Consider the following 23,561-nt stretch of genomic DNA (forward strand, 5'->3'; position numbering starts at 1 on the left):
TAGGGACGTGCTTAGCGACAGCAACGGCTTGCGGTAGCAACGTGACTTACGGCCGCCTCCTCGGAGAAAGCCGTTGCGCCGGAATGCAGAAACCGGCAGCGGCTCGCAAGCACCGCGAGCTGGCCGCTCTCCAGAATGACCCAGTCAGTGGTCGTACAGGGTGAGTAGCGCGGGACGGGTAGAGAGTCGCCGCGGAATGCCTTGTTTCCTGCCTAATGTCCTCTTCTCTTCCCTTCCTCTCTGGTCGCAGTCGGCCAGTGCGGAAACCAGATCGGCTGCTGCTTCTGGGACCTGGCGCTAAGAGAGCACGCTGCGGTCAACCAGGTACCCTCCTGCCGCCGCGAGCCCCTCTCTCTTGTCAGCGAGGTCTTCCAACACCCACGCAGGAAATACTCTATTTGAGCTTTCATCTGACCCATTTAAGTTGCATGGGATATTCTCAGTAAAGAACAATACTGGTTTTTAACCATGTTGCTGCCAGACACACACTAAACTAAAAGAACACTGACCGAAGACGTTAGTCTTATTTTTTCTAATTCTCAGGGTCTCCTCTTTATTAGTGTTCGTGGCAGACCAGTGAGATTGTGTATGGGAAAGTACTTTGTAAAATAGGTAACACGTGTGGTTATTGTATTCCTTAATTTAACCAGTCAGCTTTTAAAAAGATCACCAAGAATCCAGAGAACACTCATTTGATGGACCTGTTCTGCAGTCCTATAGGACTGTATACAGTTTAGCACCCCCTGCTGAACTGAACTGTATCTGTAGATCTCATGGCGTTTACTCTTCTAAGGAGATTGGGAAGAATGAGGCTCAGCATTTTGTGATACTTGCTTTTTCTTATCAGAGCGTCATCCTAGCCCTTATAGTATTATGAGATTATTAAAATGGAAGGAACTTGGTTTGGGCAAGAAGCAGAACCTAAATGCTGTTAATGTATGTTTTTCTTTTTAGAAAGGAATTTATGATGAGGCAATAAGCAGCTTCTTTAGGAATGTGGATACCAGGTAAGATGGGATTACAGTCTGTCGCGGTGTGATACTTTTCGTTTCAGTCGCTTGGGAGATAATTCTTTAAAGGACAATAAAAATAGCCAGTTGCTGCGAAGTTGTCTTTTTTTGTTTCATTATTGAAAGCATATTTATTCTATTAGATTATTAATACTCTCATATTATTGTGCAGAACAAGACAACAGGTTTCCCTTTAGTGTGGCTTCTTTTAACTTAACCTTGAAATAAGTTTCATTAAAGGAAAGCTGTAATTTTCCCAGAGGGCATCTTGTTAATGCATCCAGTAAAAACTAACTTTTAAAAGAAAAATGTAATTGTTTACATATGTGATGTAAGAATAAAAATATACTTAAAAAGGAGACAAGCAGTTGTTGGATTGTTTTGTTTATTTAATAAAGATATATATGAAAGTACCATATATCTTTTATCTGGAAGAGTAATTTAAGTTGTCATTCAGGATATGTCCATAAGCTTTTAATATCAATCAAATCATTAAGTTCATGCATTTTCAAAATACTTCATAAAGCAAACTTAAACTGAAAAATATATTCTTAATATCAGGCTTCAATTCAATAGGTATATCAGTTCTAGTTTAAAATAATTGGCTGGGTGTGTGAGCAGTTATCTTCTAGAGAAAGTAAATTAGTCCCTGCTTCCTGGGTGAATTCCACAGTCTGTCAAGGGCTCTGGCTTGCAAACTCAGAAGTGTCATTGGCATCTTGAGATGGGTTCATTGCTCTCCAGTAGAGCCAGATTAACCAAAAACCAAATTCTCATTTTTCTTCATAGCCACATTACATTATCTCTTGTAGGAAATCTACCTGAAAAGCTATGTAATAATCAGAGGTTGCTTGGTGACCATGGAATCAGAGCACAGGAAGTTAGGTGTATTACTTTAATGGCTGGTATCATTTATCTTTATTTTATGGAGATATCTGCCATATAGACTGTAGATTCCCACTTACTTGTAGCCCAGAATATCGTCACCTCTCAATTCTCTTAGGAGACTCAAATTTGCCTCTGTAATACTTCCTTTCAGGCGATTCTCCTGCTAAGTTCCTACGCCCACCTCTTTACTTCTTGTTGCTTACATTGAGTATTACATGGTTGAGACTCAGCCTAGGAGCTTTTCTTTCTTCATAAGGTGATTCTTCATAACTACACTCTTATCTACTCTGTGTGTTTTATACTTTAACCTGAGGGCACTATTATTTTCCCGGTAAGTTTGGCAAGAAGGGTTGTGGCATCTTGCACTTCTTTCTGTGTACTATCAACACATTCGGCATCTGTTCCACAACTTAGTACAAAAAATCTTTTTCAAAAGACCACATCTTTGTGTACTCTTCTTATCAATTGTTTATACCTTCTTAATAGCATGATAGGAATTTACCTACAGCATGGGTTGGCATACGTTTTCTGTAAAGGACCATGCAGTAAATATTTTAGGTTTTGTGAACCATAAAGTCTTTTACACCACTTCTGTAGCATGACTGTGGGCATAGGTAATACATAAGGGAATGGGTGTGTTCATGTTTGAATAAAACTTTATTTAGGAAAACAGGCAGCTAGTTGGATTCGGCCTGGCAATTGGCTACCCTTCATATATTCTGTCTTGTGAACTGTCTTTGTTGACCCATATACTGTGTTAGATTTCAGTACTTTGGCAACTTATTTCAAACGTGAAATTCTGAGAACAGCCTTAGATACTCAATAGCAAATACCAGTATATCAGTTGTTGAGTGTTTTGCTGCAATAGGAAACCACATTAATGGTGACTTAAGCAGTAAACGTATCGATTTATCTCACAGACAAATCTGGAAATCATTTTCTAGTTTTAAAGAAATGCCTCAAAGACCTAATACTATATACTGTTCTGCTGTCCATAAGTGTGTTGGCTTTTTGTCCTTGTATTTATTGCTTCATTACTATAAAATGGCAGTCTCTGCTCCAAAAATCACATTGATATTTATGTTTGAGGCAGGAAAAAGGTAGAAGATAGAAACTGCATCTAGTCCTTCTTTAAAAGCTTCCCTGAATACTTCCCCTTTATCTCATTGGCTAGAACTGGATTACATAGCCAGCCCTAACTACAAAGAAAGACAGGGAAGTAAGTATTTCACTTTTTCAGCCTAATGGGAGGTAAGCAAGGAAGAAAGAGATTAGGAATAGGTGTTGTGTCTGCCTCACCTGGCCTATAAACAGTCTTATTATATAAATGGAAGTTACCTTTATTACCTGATAGCACTATTAGCCATGGAAGATCTTATGACCTTTTCTCATTTTTTTACCTTTCAGAGTGGTTGGTGATGGTGGAAGTATTTCCAAGGGAAAGATATGTTCTTTGAAAGCACGAGTAAGATACATATATGCTTGGATTCTTACATTGCATGTATTTTTTAAATAACTGTTCTCAGTGACTATCATGAGAATGAAACTTTAAACTTTTCAAAGTAGAAAAAAGTTACTAAGCCATGTTTAATTTAAATATAACTAAGCAGACATTTGTGTCCGCTTAGCACATTAGGGAGAAAAGTCCATACTTAAAAACACTGTAGCCTTTTTTCAGAAGAAATAGTGTCTAGATAAATGATAACAAAAGGAGCAGTTTAATGTTTTATTCGAATATATTGGAAGATTTATTTGCATCAAGGTTACTACCAATACAAAACATGGAATCAGCCACATTGCAGTCAATAAAAACCATTAACTATGTGAGTTCTCCTGAACCAACTACTTCAGGTTCATAGCCCATATTTACAGTCTTAATCATTCCAACAATATTTCTGTGATTGTTTCTTTGTAACTACTTTTTCTGATTTTTGATCAGTGATCTTTGACTGTAACAGAAAAGGAAGTTTAAATGTTATGGAAGGAATTGCAATGCTAAAGATCAGACCTGGCGTAGTAGCTGAAAGACTAGTGTGCAATAGTTTTGTGACATCTGGGAATCATCTCCTTGTATCTGCGATCTCTGATGTCCTTGGAAAATAAAATTTAGGGCAAAAATTATGTGCTTGCAGGCTGTTACGTTAATTAATTAACACAGTATACTTCATGATGTAGAGAGAACTGATATCCCAATACAAATCTTAGAGAAAAAGAGACTGACATTTCTTAGACTACTCCCAATTGAATCTTTTCAGTGAACAGATTGAGAGGTGGAGGAAACACTATTAGGAAAAAATAAATCAGTGTGCTTTTGTAGCCTTTGACTTTTTTTCTGTGAAGGTACTCTTCCATTTTCTCCTTAGGAGCTCTTGGTGTTATGTGATTGTGATCACTGAAGAGTCCAGGCTTCACAAGATAACTTGGTGCCTGGGTTCTTCCACTGTGTTCAGTTTCTTAGGTTAATAAATAGTCAGAATTTTGTAAATCTTATGTTATACTCAGGGGAAAGCCAGGTAGCTCTGAAAGGAAGTACAAACATCAAATCCTGGAACATCTGTGTCTCCAGACCTTGGATACCTAAGTGAAGAACCCAAAATACTCTCCCAAAGTTTAGTTTAATTTCCAAAGGAAAATCAAGGGCCTGATGTAACTAAGGAAGGTCTGGAAGAGTTATGTCAGGATTTTAATGTTAAGTGACTAGGACAGTGTTGATTGTATCAAAATTCATTTCAGGAGGTACCTGAATATCAGTTTGTATTTGCATATTGCTTCCCTTGCCAGATAGTAGAGTAATTGAGAGTGTGATTTATGTACATTTAATCTTCCGCATACCTCAATAAATCTATATTGGAATGAGACCAGTATAATCTAATTTATTTTTCTTTTTTAATCTTACGACTTGTAGTACTACAATTTACCCATACAGTGAAGTCTCTCTTTGGTTGGTTTAGGTGTTAAAGTCAGCATTTGAGGTCAAAATTGCATATTGTCAGAAATATCCCTGAAAATACCTAACATTGCCGAACGTAATCCTATGCAGTCCTGTGTATGAAAAGGACACAGTCCTGTGGATGAATATGATTGCTCTATATAAAGGAGCACATTTATAAGACATAGTTTTATAGTCTTTATGATATACTGCTACATTATTTTATTTGTATATCTTAAAGTAGCATGGTTAATTATACAAATGATTAAATTAACTGCTTAATGTTATATGGTCACAGAACTAAAAGCCATGAACCAAGCATTTTCTCTGTGACATTGAAACAGAGTTAACAAATCATTTTTTAGTGTACCCTAAGGTTATTTCAGAATTTGTTTCAGTTTTGCTTTTTTATTTAACTTTATTTAGTTTACTTTTCACTCTTCTTCCTCACTGTAGAATATATGGAAACTATAGGGAAGTAGGAGAATGGGACATATAATCCTACTGCCAAGCTATCCCTGCTTTACATTTTACTATATTTCCTTCATCTTTTTTTCTTTCTATAATTAATTTTGTATTTTATATTCTCATTTCTTCTTAGGAGTATGGGTTTTTTGGTCATGTCAGCTAAGAATTAGATTGTGAATTATTTGGGAGAAGGGACCATATTGTCATTTTTGACATCTATCCAGTGTCTTTGCTTTGCACATAGTGGTAAATTTACTCATTCAGATTGGACAGTTTTGGGCTGTGGTTCATAAAGAGCAGCATGATTGTTCCCAGTATGCAAATACATTAATGCATCCTATATTTTTTGAGAACTTGTTCTGGTTAAGGTTGCCTTCTAAATTTCTGAGACCTGAAAATTCATTGAGGGGATTATTCTTGGGTCTTTTTTCCCCCACTAGGCATTTTGGAGTAGAATAAAAGAATTTAGAATTCATTTTTTAATTGGATTCCACCTTTCAAACAGAGTGGAATTCTTTTTTAATTTTTACAACAGATTCTGCATAAAGTTTTTAATTAAGCTTAAACTATAAAGAGAACAGTGCAATATTCAGTGCATAAATTATTTTCACTTACAGAGTGAATAACTCTAAAAGGAAAATACACTAATTAGATTTTATTTTTCTTTCTCAGGCTGTCTTGATTGATATGGAGGAAGGGGTAGTGAATGAAATTCTGCAGGGACCACTGAGAGATGTATTTGATACGAATCAGCTCATCACTGATATTTCTGGCTCAGGAAATAATTGGTGAGAATACACAGTGTAAAAATTGAATGTCTTCTGAAAAAAAAATGAGCAATCTTTTTTCCTTCATTCTGAGACTTTGCTGATATGAAATAAGATGCAATTTGCCGCAGGCCTTTAAGCCCACCACCTTAATAAATGGTGGCGTTTTAATGCTTGGAAGCCACCTGTATTTACTCCTAGTTTCTTCTAACTTTTTAAAAGAAAAAGATGAATTATGAAAAATTAATTTGCTGAATTCCTTTTTATAAATTGATTCTTGAAGAACACTCAATAGTGACAAATGTTTTAAGTACTTACATAAACTCTTATCTATATTATTTGACTGGCTCTCAAGTTGTCCAATTGGTCAGCTGTAACAGAATTGATACAGATGCAAGCCAGACCAGTATCCTAGCATTCAAGCTGAGCCTGAGGCTCTTTTGACCCTTGAGTATATAATGGTCTCTTTACTGCAAAAAAAAGCATCAACAGTGATCACTTGGGAATTCACACTGAGACTGTTTTGCTGTTTTTTAGAAATTAAGTAGCTCCCTGTTATTTGCAAATCTCTCATACTCATTATTTTCACTATTTGCAGCCAGTCCCCCAGGTACATAATGTGGAATATTGTATAATTTTACTAAAGCATAAATTTGAATCTTGTGTTCCCAGAGACTTATCTGGGGAGAACCAGTCACTTAGTAAGTGAGCCCACCTGACCCCCTAACTGCATTTTCCCTAATTGTTGTGTAATTTATATGTAGCTTTTGAGTTATATCTGACTGCATGTTATGGGAAAATACTTTGTTTTAATTCATAATAATGATATTTGCAAATTTGGACAACTGAAAAGACTTGCAGAGCTGCATGAATATCAATTTCTACTATATGCCATTTTATCTAATAACATGTTGTGACCATTTTTTTCTCATGTATGAAACCAGAATAGGTTTGTTGAAAATTTTTTATTTTCAGTGTCTCTGTAGTTTGCCACATTTTGCTTTTTAATATGTAAAATCCACTACAATTCAGAAATTACCTTAAATGGAGAGAAGAAAAATTATGTAAGTGAAATCTTGTTTTGTTGGAATTGTACCTTAAGAGAAAGGTTGAGAAGGTAAATTTAGAAAATCATAGTTTAATATTCATTACTAACGAGCTTACTTATCCAGATATTTGAGGATTATAGATATTGAATATTTGTTAAGTTTTCCATCTAGTATCTTCAGGATATTGTATGATGTATTTACAGGAAACAAGATAGATTTTTACTTAGTTCAATAAAAATACTTTTCAAATTTGTTTAAAATCCTTTTATTTAGATTAGAACTAATAAAATCGAAAAATAATACATGCAAGGATTTTTTTTTTAAATCTATATTTTTATTTTCAGGGCTGTGGGTCACAAAGTTTTCGGCAGTCTTTACCAAGACCAAATTTTAGAGAAACTCAGAAAGTCAGCAGAGCACTGTGATTGCTTGCAGTGTTTCTTTATAATACATTCCATGGGAGGAGGTAAAATTTTTCATTCATTTGCCTGTAACAGTGTTAAAGTGGGAATTCATTTTGCAAACGTAAGTCTTGTTTTTAGACTTGTTCTTGCTAAAGATGGAACTATTCAGAGTGTGTATGGTTTGAGCATATAAACATACACCTTTTTATCTTAAAATTTTGTGGAATTATGTCACTTTTCTTTTGTTTGTTTTGTTAATGTAAGCCCTCTTAAGAGTCAAAAGAACTATATTGGAAAGTTTTTTTTTTACCTTTAGTTTCTTTTACAGAACATTCAGCTACTTTTCAGGATGTATGAGCTTTTGAGGAATGCTGACTTTGTCCTCAGAGTTTGCCTGTACAGTCCTGTTTCCTAGAGTGAAGCATTTCTGACATGTTCATAATGTGTGCTTGCCAAAGGATATCAATCCCCTTTAACTACCTTCAAACCTTTCTTGTCTCAATGGTATTAATCTATTTATTAGTTTCATAGCCCCCTAATAGTTCACAACTCAGTTTGAAAAACAACCAGATTAGAGGATTCCAGTTTTAAGTTCTGAAAATTTTCTGAATTTATGTAAATATAACTTTATGTGTCAGAAAATTATCTTTAATGAGATTCCTAGAGTTTCTGCTTTTAAATAAGTAGTGTTTCATATTTGAAAATATTTGAAATTTGAGGTCAATGTGCTTAATTGTAAACAATTTTAACTCAGTATTTAAGTTGCTTCATGACATGATAGTTTTCCTTGTTAAGATTGTATAGACACTACAATAAAGTTGTCCAGTTTTCTTAAATTGCTTAATATCAAGTGTAGACTGAATACTGTCATAGTTGAATTTTTTTACTTGTGCATGTGCAGTTAGTTCTTGTGGCATTATATAGCTATAACTTAAATATGAAAAGGAGTAAAATATAGACAGCCCTCCCAAACTCACTGTCAGAGCCAGAGGTGGCATTCAGGACTTCATTTCCTGAATGTTGCCTTCATTTCCTTATCCAAAATTAGATTCGTTACTATATAATAACAGAAATAAGTTAAAAATTATTTTTACAAATAAAAAATTCTGGCAAGATGTGGTGGCTCATGCCTGTAATTTCAGAACTTTGGAGGCCAAGGCAGAAGATTGCTTGAACCTAGGAGTTCAAGACCAGCCTGGGCAACATAGGGAGACCCTGTCTCTACACAAATTAAAAAGTTAGCCAGGCATGGTGGCACATCCCTGCAGTCCCAGATACTTGGGAGGTTGAAAGCAGGAGGATCATTTGAGCCCAGGAGGTCAAGGCTGCATTGAACTGTGATTATGCTGCTGTATTCCAGCCTGGGTGACAGAGCAAGACCCTGTCTCAAAAAAAATAAGGTTTCAAATTCCTCAAAATTATATTCTGAATCATTTATGCTAATTTTTAAAAATATTTTAATCCTCAGGAACAGGATCTGGACTTGGCACCTTTCTTTTAAAGATGCTTGAAGATGAATTCCCAGAAGTATACAGATTTGTAACTTCTATTTATCCTTCTGGTGAGGATGATGTCATAACCTCACCTTATAATAGCATCTTGGCAATGAAGGAACTTAATGAGCATGCCGACTGTGTGTTGCCCATTGACAATCAAGTAAGAAATTACATTGGAATTTTGGATAAATTTTATATTTATTAGTCCTGTATTATGTATATGTGTTTATATGAAACATTCTCTTCACTTTTCAACCTTCATATCTCAGAGAAAACATCAGTTTAAATTGCTTTTCTTTCTCTTTCCTAGTGGACTATCATCTACATCCCCTCTTCTTAATAGCTTCTCTCCAATGTTTTTCCCTCAAAAGTCTTTATTTGACATCATTAGCAAAATCGACCTCATGGTGAATTCTGGAAAGTTGGGTACAACTGTGAAGCCAAAGAGTCTGGTTACTTCAAGTTCTGAGGCTTTAAAAAAGTGTCATAAGAAGCCCTTTGATGCAATGAACAACATTGTGGCAAATTTGCTGCTCAATCTAACAAGGTAATTCTGTCCAGGGATAGTCAAAAACATTTATTGTGCTTTGGGTGATATTTTGAATTTTTGTAGTAGCATTTTTTAGTTATTCTAAATTATAGGAGCTGCTTCTGTTTTTATTTTGTCTTGTATTTTCTTTTCTTGGAGTGATCAACTAGAATTTTAATTCTTAGAACTCCAAAGCAGCATTTCACCAATATGCTCCATGCAATATTGATAGATATCATATAAAAGATTTTGTGTCCTTTGATAATTTCCTACTGTTAACTAATTTATGATATAATATACTTTACAAAGTAATCGTCTTAATGTTATAGGCTTTTAATTACTTTTAATAATTTGGATACTATGAAATAAATAAGGTATACTGAACTAAGTAATAATGATACAAGTTTCAAAAATCAGTAACTACCTAGAGTTCAGTAATGCTACAGTCAACATTTTTTAGCTACCTGAGATCACCAATATACTGCAGAAGCTTTTCTCCCCCAGAAAAAAGAAAATATATGATTTTTTTTCTCATATTTATCATCAAGATTGCTTCAAGAAAATTATAGCTATTTAATATTTTTAGAATATATATAATCTAATATTTTGTTAGCATAATACTTAGTGTGGATTATTTATTTATAGAGGACTGTCTTCATTTTACAGTTATACGTAGAAGAAAGAAGTAATATTTTATATAGACAATGACTCTTTCATTGTTGCAGATTGGATCAGATGTTTTCAGATGCCTTTAGTAAAGATCACCAGCTGCTTCAGGCAGAAACACTTAGATAAAATTAAACATTTTGTAGCTGTAGAATGTCCTAATCATTTAAACCAACTAATTTTGCCTCCTTATTAGCAGGTCCAAAAGATTTCTGTGGCTTTTTAGTATCAGAGATTGCTTTGACATTATTACATTCTAGATTATAGACCCTTGAGGCGTTTAGTTGTTTCTGTAATAATTATTGACCTGTATGTGTTTAACTCAAATATAAAGTTTGTTTTAACTAGGATATTTTTATATGTGTAATGAGCAACTATAATAGTATATTGGTTACACTTTAGATAATCCAGAAACAAGAATTAGTGTAGGGCCAGGCATGGTGCCTCATGACTGTAATCTCAGCACATTGGGAGGCCAAGGCTCAAGTATATAAAATACAGGTCTTGAGCCCAGGAGCTCAAGACCAGCCTGGAGCACATGGTGAAACTCCATCTCTATAGAAAATACAAAAGTTAGCCAAGCATGGTGGTATACACCTCCTGTAGTCTCAGCTGCTCGGGAGGCTGAGCTGGGAGGTGGCGGTTACAGTTAGCCAAGATCACACCACTGCACTCCAGCCTGGGCAACCAGAGTGAGACCCTGTCTCCAAAAAAAAGAAAAAAAAATTACTATAGATGTTGTGTGTTATATTTTACTTTATACATGATTGTTCATGATACTAAATTTCACTATATGGAAGAAAAACGTGTTTGCACTGAAGAACAGTATACAAAAGAATTTGAGAAACTACCTGCTTAATAAATCGAGCTACATTTGAAGTGTATAATTTTAAAATTAAAATTTTTCTCATTATTTTAATGTTAACTTTTTAGCTCTGCAAGATTTGAAGGGTCCCTTAATATGGACCTTAATGAAATCAGCATGAATTTAGTTCCTTTTCCCCAGCTTCATTATCTCGTGTCAAGCCTAACACCTCTATATACACTGGCAGATGTTAACATTCCTCCTAGAAGGTAAGGTGTAACTTTGTTTCTGTTTTTAGAGACCTCAAATTACTTTAAAAAACATTTTTAAGAGAAAAAAATTTGCAATAACTCTAGTTATTTCATTGTATCATCTTATCTGTGAGAAGTATATGAAATGCAGTTAATGACAGCCATTTTCCCATTAGATGAATGCATCTTTATTTAGAAGTAATTGTTGAAAAATATCAGTATTAAACTATTTGAACTTAAATCTAATGATTAAATTTGTAGGCTTATGAAAAGTGCTTTGAAGTCTGACAAACAAATCCTAATTGTCACTTACTAGCTACAGGACCTTGGGCAAGTGACTTAAACTTTCTTAGTTTTTCTCATCTGTAAAAATGAAATAGTACTTACCTCATATACTTATTGGTTAGATTAAATGAGAGTTTGTTTTAAAGCTACTATCACAGCCCAGCACCATAGAAGGATTTCAGATGTAACTCTGTATGTTTTCCAGAACATCTTGCTTTATAATTGTGTGTCATTGTTAAGCATAAAGATTTCATCAGTATATTTAACAAAAAAATGTAGTTTTGAAAGATACTCTTAGCATATACACTGATGATGAGATTGAAAATTGCACAGTGACATTCACAGTTGACTGAGGGAAAAGGTCTTGCCGAACTCTGTAAGGGGACAGTATGTAAATAAGAAAGTGAAAACTAAATTGCTGAGTGCAGTGGCTCACACCTGTAATCCCAACACTTTGAAAGGACGAGATGGGAAGATCACTTGAGCCCAGGAGTTCAAGACCAGCTGGGGCAACATACTGAGACCCTGTCTCTACAGAAAAAAATTTTTTTGAACTAGCCAGACATGGTGGTGTGCACCTGTACTGAGGAGCCTGAGGTGGGAGGATCACTTGAACCCAGGAGTTTGAGGCTGCAGAGAGCTATGATTGTGACACTGCTCTCCAGCCTGGGCAACAAAGCAAGACCCTGTCTCTAAAACAGATTAAAAATAATTTTAAAAAATTTTTAAAGCAAACTAAATTAAAGATTCTTTTTTATAATTAAAGTTGACAAGATAATTCTATACTTCAGGAATGTCACAAGTGATATTGCTAAGTTTTTATTTAAGCCAACAGCAAATTACCACATTGCCAACTAATAGATAGAATTCCCTTTCTGCATGGGATGCTGATGACCTTAACAAGTTAAGCATCATACACGGTGTATGCAACATGGTGATCATTAAATGTCCATTGCCATCAGGCTAGCATAGGAGTCTGTGTATTGTTAGATATAAACTTTGTCAGTCACCTTTATTTTCTTTTGTCTTTTAGCCTTCGGTTAAAAGACTTAGGTTAAAAGTCTCTGCTTTTAGGAGCGCTACTATGGAGTTTCGTCTTTTATAGGAGAGCATCACATTGTCCTTTGAAAATTTCCTACTGTTAACTAATTTATGATATAATATACTTTACAAAGTAATCGTCTTAATGTTATAGGCTTTTAATTACTTTTAATAATTTGGATACTATGAAATAAATAAGGTATACTGAACTAAGTAATAATGATACAAGTTTCAAAAGTCAGTACTACCTAGAGTTCAGTAATGCTACAGTCAACATTTTTTAGCTACCTGAGATCACCAATATACTGCAGAAGCTTTTCTCCCCCAGAAAAAAGAAAATATATGATTTTTTTTCTCATATTTATCATCAAGATTGCTTCAAGAAAATTATAGCTATTTAATATTTTTAGAATATATATGATCTAATATTTTGTTAGTATAATACTTAGTGTGATTTATTTATAGAGGACTGTCTTCATTTTACAGTTATACGTAGAAGAAAGAAGTAATATTTTATATAGACAATGACTCTTTCATTGTTGCAGATTGGATCAGATGTTTTCAGATGCCTTTAGTAAAGATCACCAGCTGCTTCGGGCAGACCCCAAACACAGTCTTTACCTCGCCTGTGCGCTCATGGTGAGAGGAAATGTACAAATTTCAGATCTTCGCAGAAATATTGAAAGGTTTGCTTTATATTTTTAAAGATAATCTGTGTGTGCTGCTTGGGACAGTGTGGCATAGTAGTCAACAGCTGCTCTTCAAATTCTAGCAATGCCACTTACTAAAGTGTGACCTTGAACAAACTACTTAGTCTCTTTGTGCCTTGTTTTTTTCAAGTATAAAATAAGGATAATAATAGTACATAGTTTTTATTTAGGAGTATTAAATGATATATGAGACGTTTTATTTTATGAAAGTGTTCAGAAAATTGTAGCTGATACTATTTTTATTACTGCTGCCACCGGCACTGCTACTGCTACTGCTGCTTCTGATTTTTGTTTTACTATTTAATTCTGTGTATAAGAAAACTACTCTGTTGAATTACAAAGTAAGGAAGATAATACCTTCTTTTCTTTGTATCCCTAAATTCTAATCTTAAGGATTGAGTTTCTAGCTTCTTGAATCACCATCACATTTAATGTTCCCCTATTAAATGTCTCTTAGTTCACTATCAGACTATACCATGTTACTCCCAATGGTAAAAAATAGATAACTTAGCTTGTAAACTAAGAAATTAGAATGATACCATCCATAATGTTCTAGCTTGACTAATATAAGCTGCAATAATAAGGCAGACATTTTTAGTCCCTTAGTTCTTACCTTTGAGCTGTGTGTGTTGTTTGTTTGTTTATCTCAGATTAAAACCATCTCTACAATTTGTATCCTGGAATCAAGAAGGCTGGAAGACCAGCCTGTGTTCCATACCTCCTGTGGGCCATTCTCATTCATTATTAGCTTTAGCAAATAACACATGTATGAAGCCCACCTTCATGGAACTGAAGGAAAGATTCATGAGGCTCTACAAGAAAAAGGTAATTATCATACCCCTTTGTAACTGTATGTGTTAATTTTGGCTATTTAAGATATGTTCTTAAGAATTACATTATTACAAATCAGGGTAATCTTTTCTATTATGTTTGTTGTACTGATTATAAATGAAGAGCAGAGGTTTACTTGTACTATTTTTACTCTAAATGAGAAATTTCATGAGTTTATAGGATTTATTCAATTTGACACAAGTTCTCTTTCAAATGTAGAGCTGAATGAACTCAATTTTAATAAGGAATAGTTACCTTATAGGATAGTTATAGGTCGTATTAAAGTTCCTGAAATGGTAAATGTTACCAAATTTTTTAATTTATAGGCTCACCTTCATCACTATCTACAAGTTGAAGGGATGGAAGAAAGCTGTTTCACAGAAGCTGTGTCATCTTTATCAGCACTCATACAGGAATATAACCAACTGGATGCCACAAAAAACATGCCTGTGCAAGATTTACCCAGACTAAGCATAGCTGTGTAAATAAGAAAACCCCAAAAATACTTTCTTAATCTCACATTGCTTTTTCTGACCTGTTTCAGCATTTTTGTGATTCGGCAAGTCCAGGGGTTTTTTTTCATATTTTCAGGAAATATTTTTGTCTAAAAGAGTGAGTTCTGTTTAATCACAGTTTGTTGGTAATACCAATACGTGCAATTAGTGAATCCTAGTACCTTAACTTCAAACATTTCTCTTCAGCAAAGTCCCTTTTTCTAAAATTGAAAGAACAGAGTTCTTGAATATTTTGCTATATTTATAGCCTCATATTTAGGCATTTATGCACTGATGTCTTCAATAAAAATCTTGCACAGATATATTTTTTGTAAGTATTTATGATTTATATCTTAATATTCTATTTAAGTTCTCCTGATTCCATATAAGTAGTTACTGGGAGTAGAAGAATACAATATAAATATTTCCGTGTAATATCCACTAACTTTTCAGGCATAGGTTTTATTACAACTTTTAAGGAGGTTTTGTTTCTTCTTTAGATAACAACTTGTTTGCTCAAAAGGATCCTAATTTGTACACTCAAAATTTATTTGCATTAAACTTTTTTTTTTTTTTTTGAGATGGAGTCTCACTCTGTCGCCCAGGCTGGAGTTCAGTAGTCCAGTCTTGGCTCACTGCAACCTCCACCTCCTGGGCTCAAGTGATTCTCCTGCCTCAGCCTCCTGAGTAGCTGAGATTACAGGCATGCCCCACAGTGCCCGGCTAATTTTTGTATTTTTTTTTTTTTTAAGTAGAAATGGGGTTTTACCACGTTGGTCAGGTTCATCTTGAACTCCTGACCCCATGATCTGCACACCTTGGCCTCCTAAAGTGCTGGGATTACAGGTGTAAGCCACCGCACCTGGCCTAAACTTTTAAAATAATTGCTTTCTTATCAAACCTGTTGATTTTATAATAAATGTCCATATTTTTAAATAGTGCTACTTGTTATTGTTTTGCATGTCATTTATATAAATGAACAGAACATTACTAAGCTTGATAACTTCTTCCAAATTTTGCAATAAATGGCTATAATTGTTCCAGTTACTGTAATCTTCAGTTCTAGCCTTATCATTAATGTATTTTTAATAACAATTTATACTTCAGATCCACGGGCTAATTTTAAGTTTTATTCTTTTGTTTCTTTTCTTTGCAAAGTAATGATATTGTTCTTGGTCTTTGTCTTGGATATTTAATTTTTTGCAATATTTGATATAAAAAAATTTAGTTTGCCGTTGTTAACAACGGCCAGAAAAGTTGCATTTTCTCCTTTCCAAAAGAAACTGATATTCAACATCAGGCAATGAAAAGTATAAATATATTTATAGCTTAATCTTATTTCTGTTCAGGAATTAATCTAGAATCTCATGTGCCTCTATAATGATTTATCAACTAATGGACACCTAGGCTACATTGTCAAATATAAATTAAATTTTTTAAATTGAGTATGCTTGTTTATTTTTCCCTGGAAGGAGTCTCACTCTGCCATACCAGTGCAGTGGTGTGATCTCAACTCACTGCAACCTCCACTGCCTGGGTTCAAGTGATTCTTCTGCTTCAGCCTCCCAGGTAGCTGGGATTACAGGTATGCACCACCACACCAGCTAATTTTTGTAATTTTTTTTATTAGAGACAGGGTTTCACCATGTTAGCCAGGCTGGTCTCAAACTCCTGACCTCAAATGATCCGCCTGCCTCAGCCTACCAAAGTGCTAGGATTACAGGCATGAGCCACTGCGCCCAGCCTAAAATTTAGTATGCTTTTTTACACATCTTCAGCAAGTATTCCAGATTATTTTTAAAAAATATTTTCTTGTAAATTGCATAATTTTTTCATATACAAAACGCTTAGATGGTACCAAATGTCTGTGTATTATGTAATTACAGGATATATTTTAGAAATGAGTTCAATTTTTAAGTTTTTCAAATTTTACATATATTTTTAGGAGAACTTCTTTTAAAAACTTCTCATGCCTTAAATATAGTGATCTGAGGATGGCTAGGCATTCTTACTATTTTAAACAAAAAGATTTGCCACCATTTTATACTCTTAATTTTTTTATTATATGACAGGATTGACTACTTTTCATCCATTTGCTTGGTTTTACAGAATCTTGAGCTCAGAAAATATATCTCCAGGTTCTCTGCAGTTTCTCTGACATACACAAGATGTAATCCACAGCATCTTCCATTTAAATGACCCCTCATTTGGGCAATCAAATTGAATAGTAATCATTTTAGACTTATTAGGGATACAGCATCTCTTATCCAAGCATATTCCACAAAAAGTAGGTTTGTAACTCTGAGTACTTGAGCATCCAGAAAAGACAAATTTTTCAGCTTTGGAGAGTTGGAAAGTAGGTTGGCATGTTTTTCCTTTGGGGATCTGAAAAGATACATAAAATTAAGAAGTCATTCTTTAAATTTTATTACAATAGTTTAGAAAAATAATATGTAGAATATTTTATGGCACAAATAAAATTATTTGGAGGCATTAATAAAAGTTGTTCCATAGTGATTTCCAGCACTCTCTTTTCTCTGCCCATAAGATCCCCTTCTCACCAGACGTCTGTCCTCTCTATTTTACTCCACCATAACACCCACACCTTAATGTTTTTTGCCTCTATTCTTTACTCAGTTTCACAATAGACGTTTCTGTTCTGTTTAATATCAAGGGGCCTTATTAAATACCTACCTAAGACTTAGCAACTTTCATAACACAGCCCAGTTTTGGGTGGATGGATAGATGAATAATTTAATCCTAATCTCTTTAAAACTGAGTCATCAACTTGCTAATATGATAGAGAATAACTTGAGGGTAGGAAGGATTTTGTACATTTCTAAAAATTACTATTTTTTAGACAGACATCCTGCCTAGTTCAAGAAGTAGGACCAGCTCTAGTTATACCAAACAATCTTAGGGTAAATATTTTCTCATAATGCTTTAGCAAGTTTGCTATGTAAGCATATAGCATTTTGGAAACAGTGTGCTCTCCTCCCAAGTTAGTGATATATAGCTAAGATTAGAACTTCTACAATGTTCATAATCCCTGCTTTCATAATTATAGGGTAGCAACCAAAGTCTTTTCATTAATAGAAAAGTTAGAATCTGCTGTGTTTAGTAATATTTTCCCCACAAGTTGCAGTTAGATTAATATCTGTTTTCCTCTGAAATAGTTTGACTTTAAGCATTATAATGAGATGATTTTATTTTTGGAAGAACTAAACACCGTCCCTCCCTCTAAAACCCACACATACTTGCTTTTCAGGAATCTCTTTATATTGAATTATAATTAAGTTAAATCATTTAAATTTGGCCAGCTATGGTGGCTCACAGCTGTAATTCCAGCACTTTGGGAGGCCAAAGCGGGTGGATCACCTGAGGGCAGGAGTTCGAGACTAGCCTGGCCAACATGGTGAAACCACATCTCTACTAAAAATATAAAAATTAGCCAGGTGTGATGGCAGGTGCCTAGCAGTAATCTCAGCTACTCAGTGGCTGAGGCAGGATAATCACTTGAACCCGGGAGGCGAAGGTTACAGTGAGCTGAGATTGTGCCACTGCACTCTAGCCTGGGTGACAGAGCCAGACTCCGTGTCAAAAAAAACAAAATCTATTTAAATTTACCTTTATCGTCTTTAATATATTGCTGTCGCAAGGCTGAATGTAACACAGTCTTTTCTCTTTTCTCATTTCACAGTTGCTGTTTTCATTGGTTACCCTATTAGATATGCCCATCCCACATGTTCTGGAGCAGGCAGTCCACTTTGTTGCTTGCACAAGACATTTTTTTTTCCAAATAAGTGGGAGATTTCTGTAATCTAAAACAAAGGGAGAAAAGTATGTATGTATACATATAAATGTATAAATAGATAATTTTTAATCATGTTTAACAATATTTGAGAAATCTGAATATTTTTATATAATGTAATTCAGAATAAAAGAAGCTGATGGTCTAATTTATCATTCTATCTCCCTCTTTCCCAATCCCGAAATTACCTTTCAATCAAGTATTACAGTCTAATCTCTAAGGAGGAATAAAAATACTTTATCTTTGAAAAACTGAGATTTACTTATTTGCATCTTTCTGCTTAGCCTGTCCTCTGAATACTAAATGTAAGCTTATGTTCTTGTTGATAAGTTGTCTTTTCCCTGGTTCTTGCCTCATCATTTAACAGACATTGAAATGAAAATTAAGGAATTTGAGATATTGATCAGAACAGTGTGATCTTAATGTTAACTTTCATGATATGTTAAAATCTAAGAAACAAAAATTATGTTTGAGAATTAGACTATCAATGAGACAGATTTCTTCCATTTGTTTTAATCTAGTCTTTTAGAAAACTAAGTAATATTACACTGAACTAAACTATCTAAATAATCATTTATATACAAAGTCATTGCAAATGGATCATTTCATTCATTCAACTTAATTTCATACTCCCTGTGTTGTCAGGCCCGAGGCACTCTCCAATTGGCTATGATTTCAAATTACTTATGAAAAAACAGAATGAATGGATCAATAGATGGGTCAGTGAGTGAGTAGATAGAGCCCCTCCAATGTCTACTGCTAAGGAGAAATAGAAGAGGGTAATAATGAGAATATAAGAGAGTATAATAATTCTCCCATTTCTGTGTAAGGTCATTGGGAGCTTTTTGTTATAAATGAATCAGGCCCTTGGCTCATTTTAAGCAAACTACATACTGACTTATTGTCTCAAGGCATTTCCGTAAAGTTAACGTGCATCTTGAAATGGATGCTTTGGAGTGTGGTTGTGATTTGAGTCTGCATAGCAAAATTCTGGCTATATTGCTTCAAAAAATCCATTTAAAACTTGAAAAAGACTCAAAAAAAATGCCTTTTTCATAGGAAATAGTCTCTTTTAAGTATGTGCTATCTTTGAATTGATGGTATGATACTGCTTTCAGTGTTACTACAGTAGAATCTGTCACAATTGCACATAGAACTGAGGGAGAGGAAGTAGAAACGTGAAGATACCTGGAAGGTAGACAACAGTTTAAAGACCTCAATGCAGGAAGCAGATTAGAAGCCTGGCACGCATCTGCAATAAATAAAGGCAGGTTAGATTACCGTGTTGCAGTAATCCCACTTGTTAAACCAAGAGCTGTAGTTCAGGAGTTTAACATTCATTAAAAAGCAAGAAAACTAGAAGAGATTTTTGAAACAAAGCTTAGTGTTTGGTGAGCAATGAAAAAAGCATGAGGGCATTATGTCATTGCATGCTTCATACTGACCTAGCAAAAGCTAGATTCCAACTAGAGACTATATAAATTACCATCACAAATATATCTTAAAGTATGTGTTTTTATCATTGTGGTTAATTTTAAAAGCCAAATTCCTGTGTGGGCCATAAACATAATTTCACGGTTAAGCAAAGAAGAGACCTTAGACTGAACATATTCTTCCTTTGAAACACATCTAGGTCTAAATCTCAAATACCAGAGAACATTTCAGGAGATTTTCTTGTTTTACGTGACAAAGCACTAACAATACTAAGACTGACTATCGGATGCTTCTCCCAACCAAGGTCAAAGTGAATCCACTGAACTGCTCTAAATTCTCAGATGAGACCAACTTGAACTTGATCCAAAGGGCTTTACTTGTGGAAAACTGCTCTAAGGTAATCTTTCCAGGGAAGTTTATGCATGGGTTCTAAGAGCCTTATATTGAATCAGTAAGATCCAATGCAGAAAACCAACTGTTCTGTATATTTTGAAAAAATAAAAAAAATATGGATATGGCTTATAATTTGAGAGGTTTTAGAGCATTAGTAGTGTCATGCTGTCAACTGAACATGTGTAGCAAATGCAAATTCACCACAACCTGGTAATTTTTTTTTCTAATTAACTGACAAAACTGGAGTTGCTGAGGATATTCCCTTCATAGAGTTAGTTTTTAAATACCTAAAATTCATTTTAGGTATTTAAAATACCTAAAATTCATTTTAGGTATTTAAAATACCTAAAATTCATTTTAGGTATTTAAAATACCTAAAATGCTTATAGTTGCCTTTATTAAATATCCACATAATAAAAGTGAACTTATGATTTGTTAACATTACAAGTATTCTGTATTTCCATGGCAACTCTCACTAAGCTCTAAACTTTAAGAAAAAGGCATTCTTGATTCTGGTTGAGAACACAGATGTGAACAAGAACCAGACTTCGGTGTTGCCCCTTTTGAGTCCTTCCTCTTCTATACTTTATTTGCTGGTGGTTTTGAAACTCCTGTTCCCAAAATATGCCGATGCTTAAATAAAATGCTAACTTAGAACAGACCAGAATACAAGGTTTATGAATATACTTAAGCTAACTGTTTGCAAATGGCCAGGTGCTCAAGATGAGTAATGAAGAGTCACACTTCATTTTTCTGAGTACATACATACATGGGTAACCTACTTAAAAATGTGTGTGTGTGTGTGTGTGTGTGTGTTAGAGAAAAAGATTAGTAATTGAGCTTCAATTTCAAAGTGAATGAAAAGACTTCCTACCAGTTTTCTATTTTTAGAAATAATATATTTACAAGTTCCAAATATGTTGGGTTGCCATTTAAAATTTGGGGAAGTGGATGGTCAAATTTCTTGCCCATAATAGAACAATACAAATAAGTTGTTGCAGGGTGCATGTGAACAATATCTGGTCAATTTTCCTGAGAAAAGGTTGGGAATAAGCAGAAGTGTAAGATTTTAGAGGAGCTCCATGATCTAGTAGATCTTTTAAAAATGTTTTTAAATGTTTTGCCAGAAAATTCTAAAACATTATAAAATTTCCTTTTCAGACATTTATCCCTGTCTGAGACAAAGATTAAGATGATATACTCAAACTGTATCTCACTTTGACCACCAATCAATAAGTACTTACTGAGTACCTATGGTACATAAAAGGAACATGAAAGAATACCACCATGGTCATACATGAAAAATAGCTCTACTTTTGAGCACCTGGCATTGTTTTGTAGCTTGTTGAAAGCTGCTGTAGTAATGGTTCCAGGCTACAGTTTGACTGATCAGACTTCTTTCCACCTTTAGCTCCAGAGCAGTGACTGTCAGCCAGCTTTGGTATGAACAGAGGCGTGCATCCAATGGCCCCACTCACACAGAGGCAGCTAAACAAGGGGTTGGGCTGAAACACTTGGCCATTATGATAGTGTACCCCGTTGAGCTCGCATCCAACAGCTACAAGGTCTGAAAAGAGAAAAGAGCAATATCAAAGAAGCCATAACCTGTGACAGTCTGGACCTCCAATTATAAACCTGAGAAGAAATGGCTTATCTCCTGTATGAAGTATAGCTCTCAACCTCTTAGGTCTCATTTGGAATCTCCCTCACAGGACATCTGTAGAAAGGTTTTTAAAATGAGCCTTTTTCATTATATTGTAGGCTATAAACCCCACATGGTCACTTCCAGAATTAAGACCAAGTAAAGACCCTGCAAAATCACTGTAAGTATAGCAGTTGATAATAAATCTGAGCTACATTGATGCTTAGTGAGACAGATTTTCCCAGACATCCAACAATAGGCTAGGATATATTCTTAGAAAGACAGGATAATATCTGAAAAAACTATAACTTAGTTAACTGTGGAACTGCAAAGTACTGATGGTTTTTGTTAAGAGATTATAGGAGAGTTTCACTTCCTCTGAGAGGTATTCTTGACCTTCTAGATCAGCTGTTCCCCAAGTATGGTCCTCTAACCCCTTGGTAGTACCTAAGACACTTTCAGGGGACCTGCAAGGTCAAAACTCTTTTCCAAATACTAAGGTGTGGCTGGCCTTTTTCACCATGTTGGTATTTGCACTGGTGGTACAAAAGCAATCATGGCTAAACTGCTGGTGCCTTGGCATGAATCACACTGTAGAGGTAATCTTGTATTTTTCCTTGCAAGTACTTATACTTTAAAAGTGGTCGGGGGGAGTTTTACCTAAGAATGTCCTTTATGGCATAGTAAAAAGTATTAATTTTATTAACTCGTAATTATCAAGTACTAGTCTTTTTAGTATTCTATGTGACAAAATAGGAAATATACATAGAATATTCTAGTGCAATAGCTGTCTTGAAACTTAAGCAAATAGCTGTCTCAGGGAAACTTAAGGAACTATGTCATTGGTAAAGTTGTGAGCTGAACTAACCACTTTTTTTAGTAGGAATTTACTTGAAGAAATGACTGACAATAAACTGGTTATTCAGACTTGAGTATTTTGGAAACTTTTTTTTTTTTAATGAGCAAAATGAGCCTGTCACTTCAAGGAAAACAACTGTGATAGCATTTTTTGCCAGTGAGAGAATTCAAGATTTCAAGGAAAAATTAGAATTTTGGAAAACTCGTATCCATCACTGAAATCTTTGTATTTATCCAATATGTAGACTCTTCTGATGAGGATGATATTAATGTGATTTTTTTTAGCATTACAAAATTAGGTGTATCAATATTTTGGACATCTCTACATCACAGTAAACATATTTTCCAAATAATGCATAGAATGGTAAAATTATGCATGAGTAAAAGATCTATTTCAAATGGGTCTTGGATAGACCAATGCATTTTAATGTCACAGAGCTGAAAGTTCATTGACGTGGTTTCAGATTCTCTGATGCAGCTAATTTTTAAGACACTATCACTTATCAAGTTTTAATATAATATCAATAAACATAAAAGTATATTCACAATTATCAGAAAAACCTTTTAAAAATTCCTACCTTTTCAAATTATATAGCTGTGTGATGCTAGATTTCCTTCACATATTTCAACAAAAAAACACATAGTAACAGATTGAAAAAAGCAATAAATATGTGAATCTAGCTAACTTCTATTGAGCTAGACACTAGAGAGATTGCAACAAAACGTAAAACAATGACACTCTTTTACTAAACTTTTCTTTGGAAAATAAGTTATACACTTTTATAAAAACATATTATTAT

General features: G+C 34.4%; 2 protein-coding genes across 7 annotated transcripts in view; one reads left to right on the top strand and one right to left on the bottom strand.

The window, feature by feature from the left end:
• The first annotated feature begins 47 nt into the window (after positions 1 to 47).
• TUBE1 (tubulin epsilon 1) lies at positions 48 to 22,835 on the top strand. Of its 6 annotated transcripts, none has more exons than XR_010336644.1 (15): positions 48 to 160; positions 251 to 324; positions 955 to 1,007; positions 3,306 to 3,363; positions 5,968 to 6,083; positions 7,456 to 7,577; positions 8,984 to 9,171; positions 9,383 to 9,558; positions 11,140 to 11,280; positions 13,134 to 13,274; positions 13,949 to 14,123; positions 14,456 to 18,463; positions 20,068 to 20,265; positions 21,673 to 21,920; positions 22,023 to 22,835. XR_010336644.1 is itself a non-coding variant. In XM_012438448.2 (12 exons), exons 1-12 carry the CDS (start codon positions 136 to 138, stop codon positions 14,612 to 14,614), a joined length of 1,428 nt encoding a protein of 475 aa, XP_012293871.2. In that variant the 5' UTR covers positions 48 to 135; the 3' UTR covers positions 14,615 to 18,689. The 6 variants fall into 6 exon arrangements, 1 of the variants encoding a protein (XP_012293871.2); XR_010336646.1 differs by having other exon boundaries at positions 14,456 to 16,208; positions 18,324 to 18,463; positions 21,673 to 22,835; XR_001105083.2 differs by having other exon boundaries at positions 14,456 to 14,954; positions 18,324 to 18,463; positions 21,673 to 22,835.
• Positions 16,678 to 23,561, bottom strand: part of CCN6 (cellular communication network factor 6) — a 16,799-nt gene continuing 9,915 nt past the window's right edge. Inside the window, exons 4-6 of the mRNA XM_064360366.1 lie at positions 21,586 to 21,828; positions 18,251 to 18,444; positions 16,678 to 17,008 (exon numbers count right to left, since the gene is read on the bottom strand). Of these exons, the coding sequence (XP_064216436.1) occupies positions 16,727 to 17,008; positions 18,251 to 18,444; positions 21,586 to 21,828 (719 nt within the window). The 3' untranslated portion in view covers positions 16,678 to 16,726. The remainder of the gene's footprint in view (positions 17,009 to 18,250; positions 18,445 to 21,585; positions 21,829 to 23,561) is intronic.

This window comes from Aotus nancymaae, unplaced genomic scaffold (genome assembly GCF_030222135.1).
Source record: "Aotus nancymaae isolate 86718 unplaced genomic scaffold, 86718_ANA_hifiasm-v0.15.2.pri h1tg000040l, whole genome shotgun sequence".
NCBI lineage: Eukaryota > Metazoa > Chordata > Mammalia > Primates > Aotidae > Aotus > Aotus nancymaae.

What these genes read in the sequence shown, in the direction of transcription:
- TUBE1 (XM_012438448.2), top strand. Translation starts at nt 136, where the DNA reads ATGACCCAGTCAGTGGTCGTACAGG. An exon ending in TTTAGGAATGTGGATACCAG is followed by an intron (nt 1,008 to 3,305) that starts GTAAGATGGGAT and finishes TTTACCTTTCAG; the next exon opens with AGTGGTTGGTGATGGTGGAA. An exon ending in TGTTGCCCATTGACAATCAA is followed by an intron (nt 9,172 to 9,382) that starts GTAAGAAATTAC and finishes TTCCCTCAAAAG; the next exon opens with TCTTTATTTGACATCATTAG.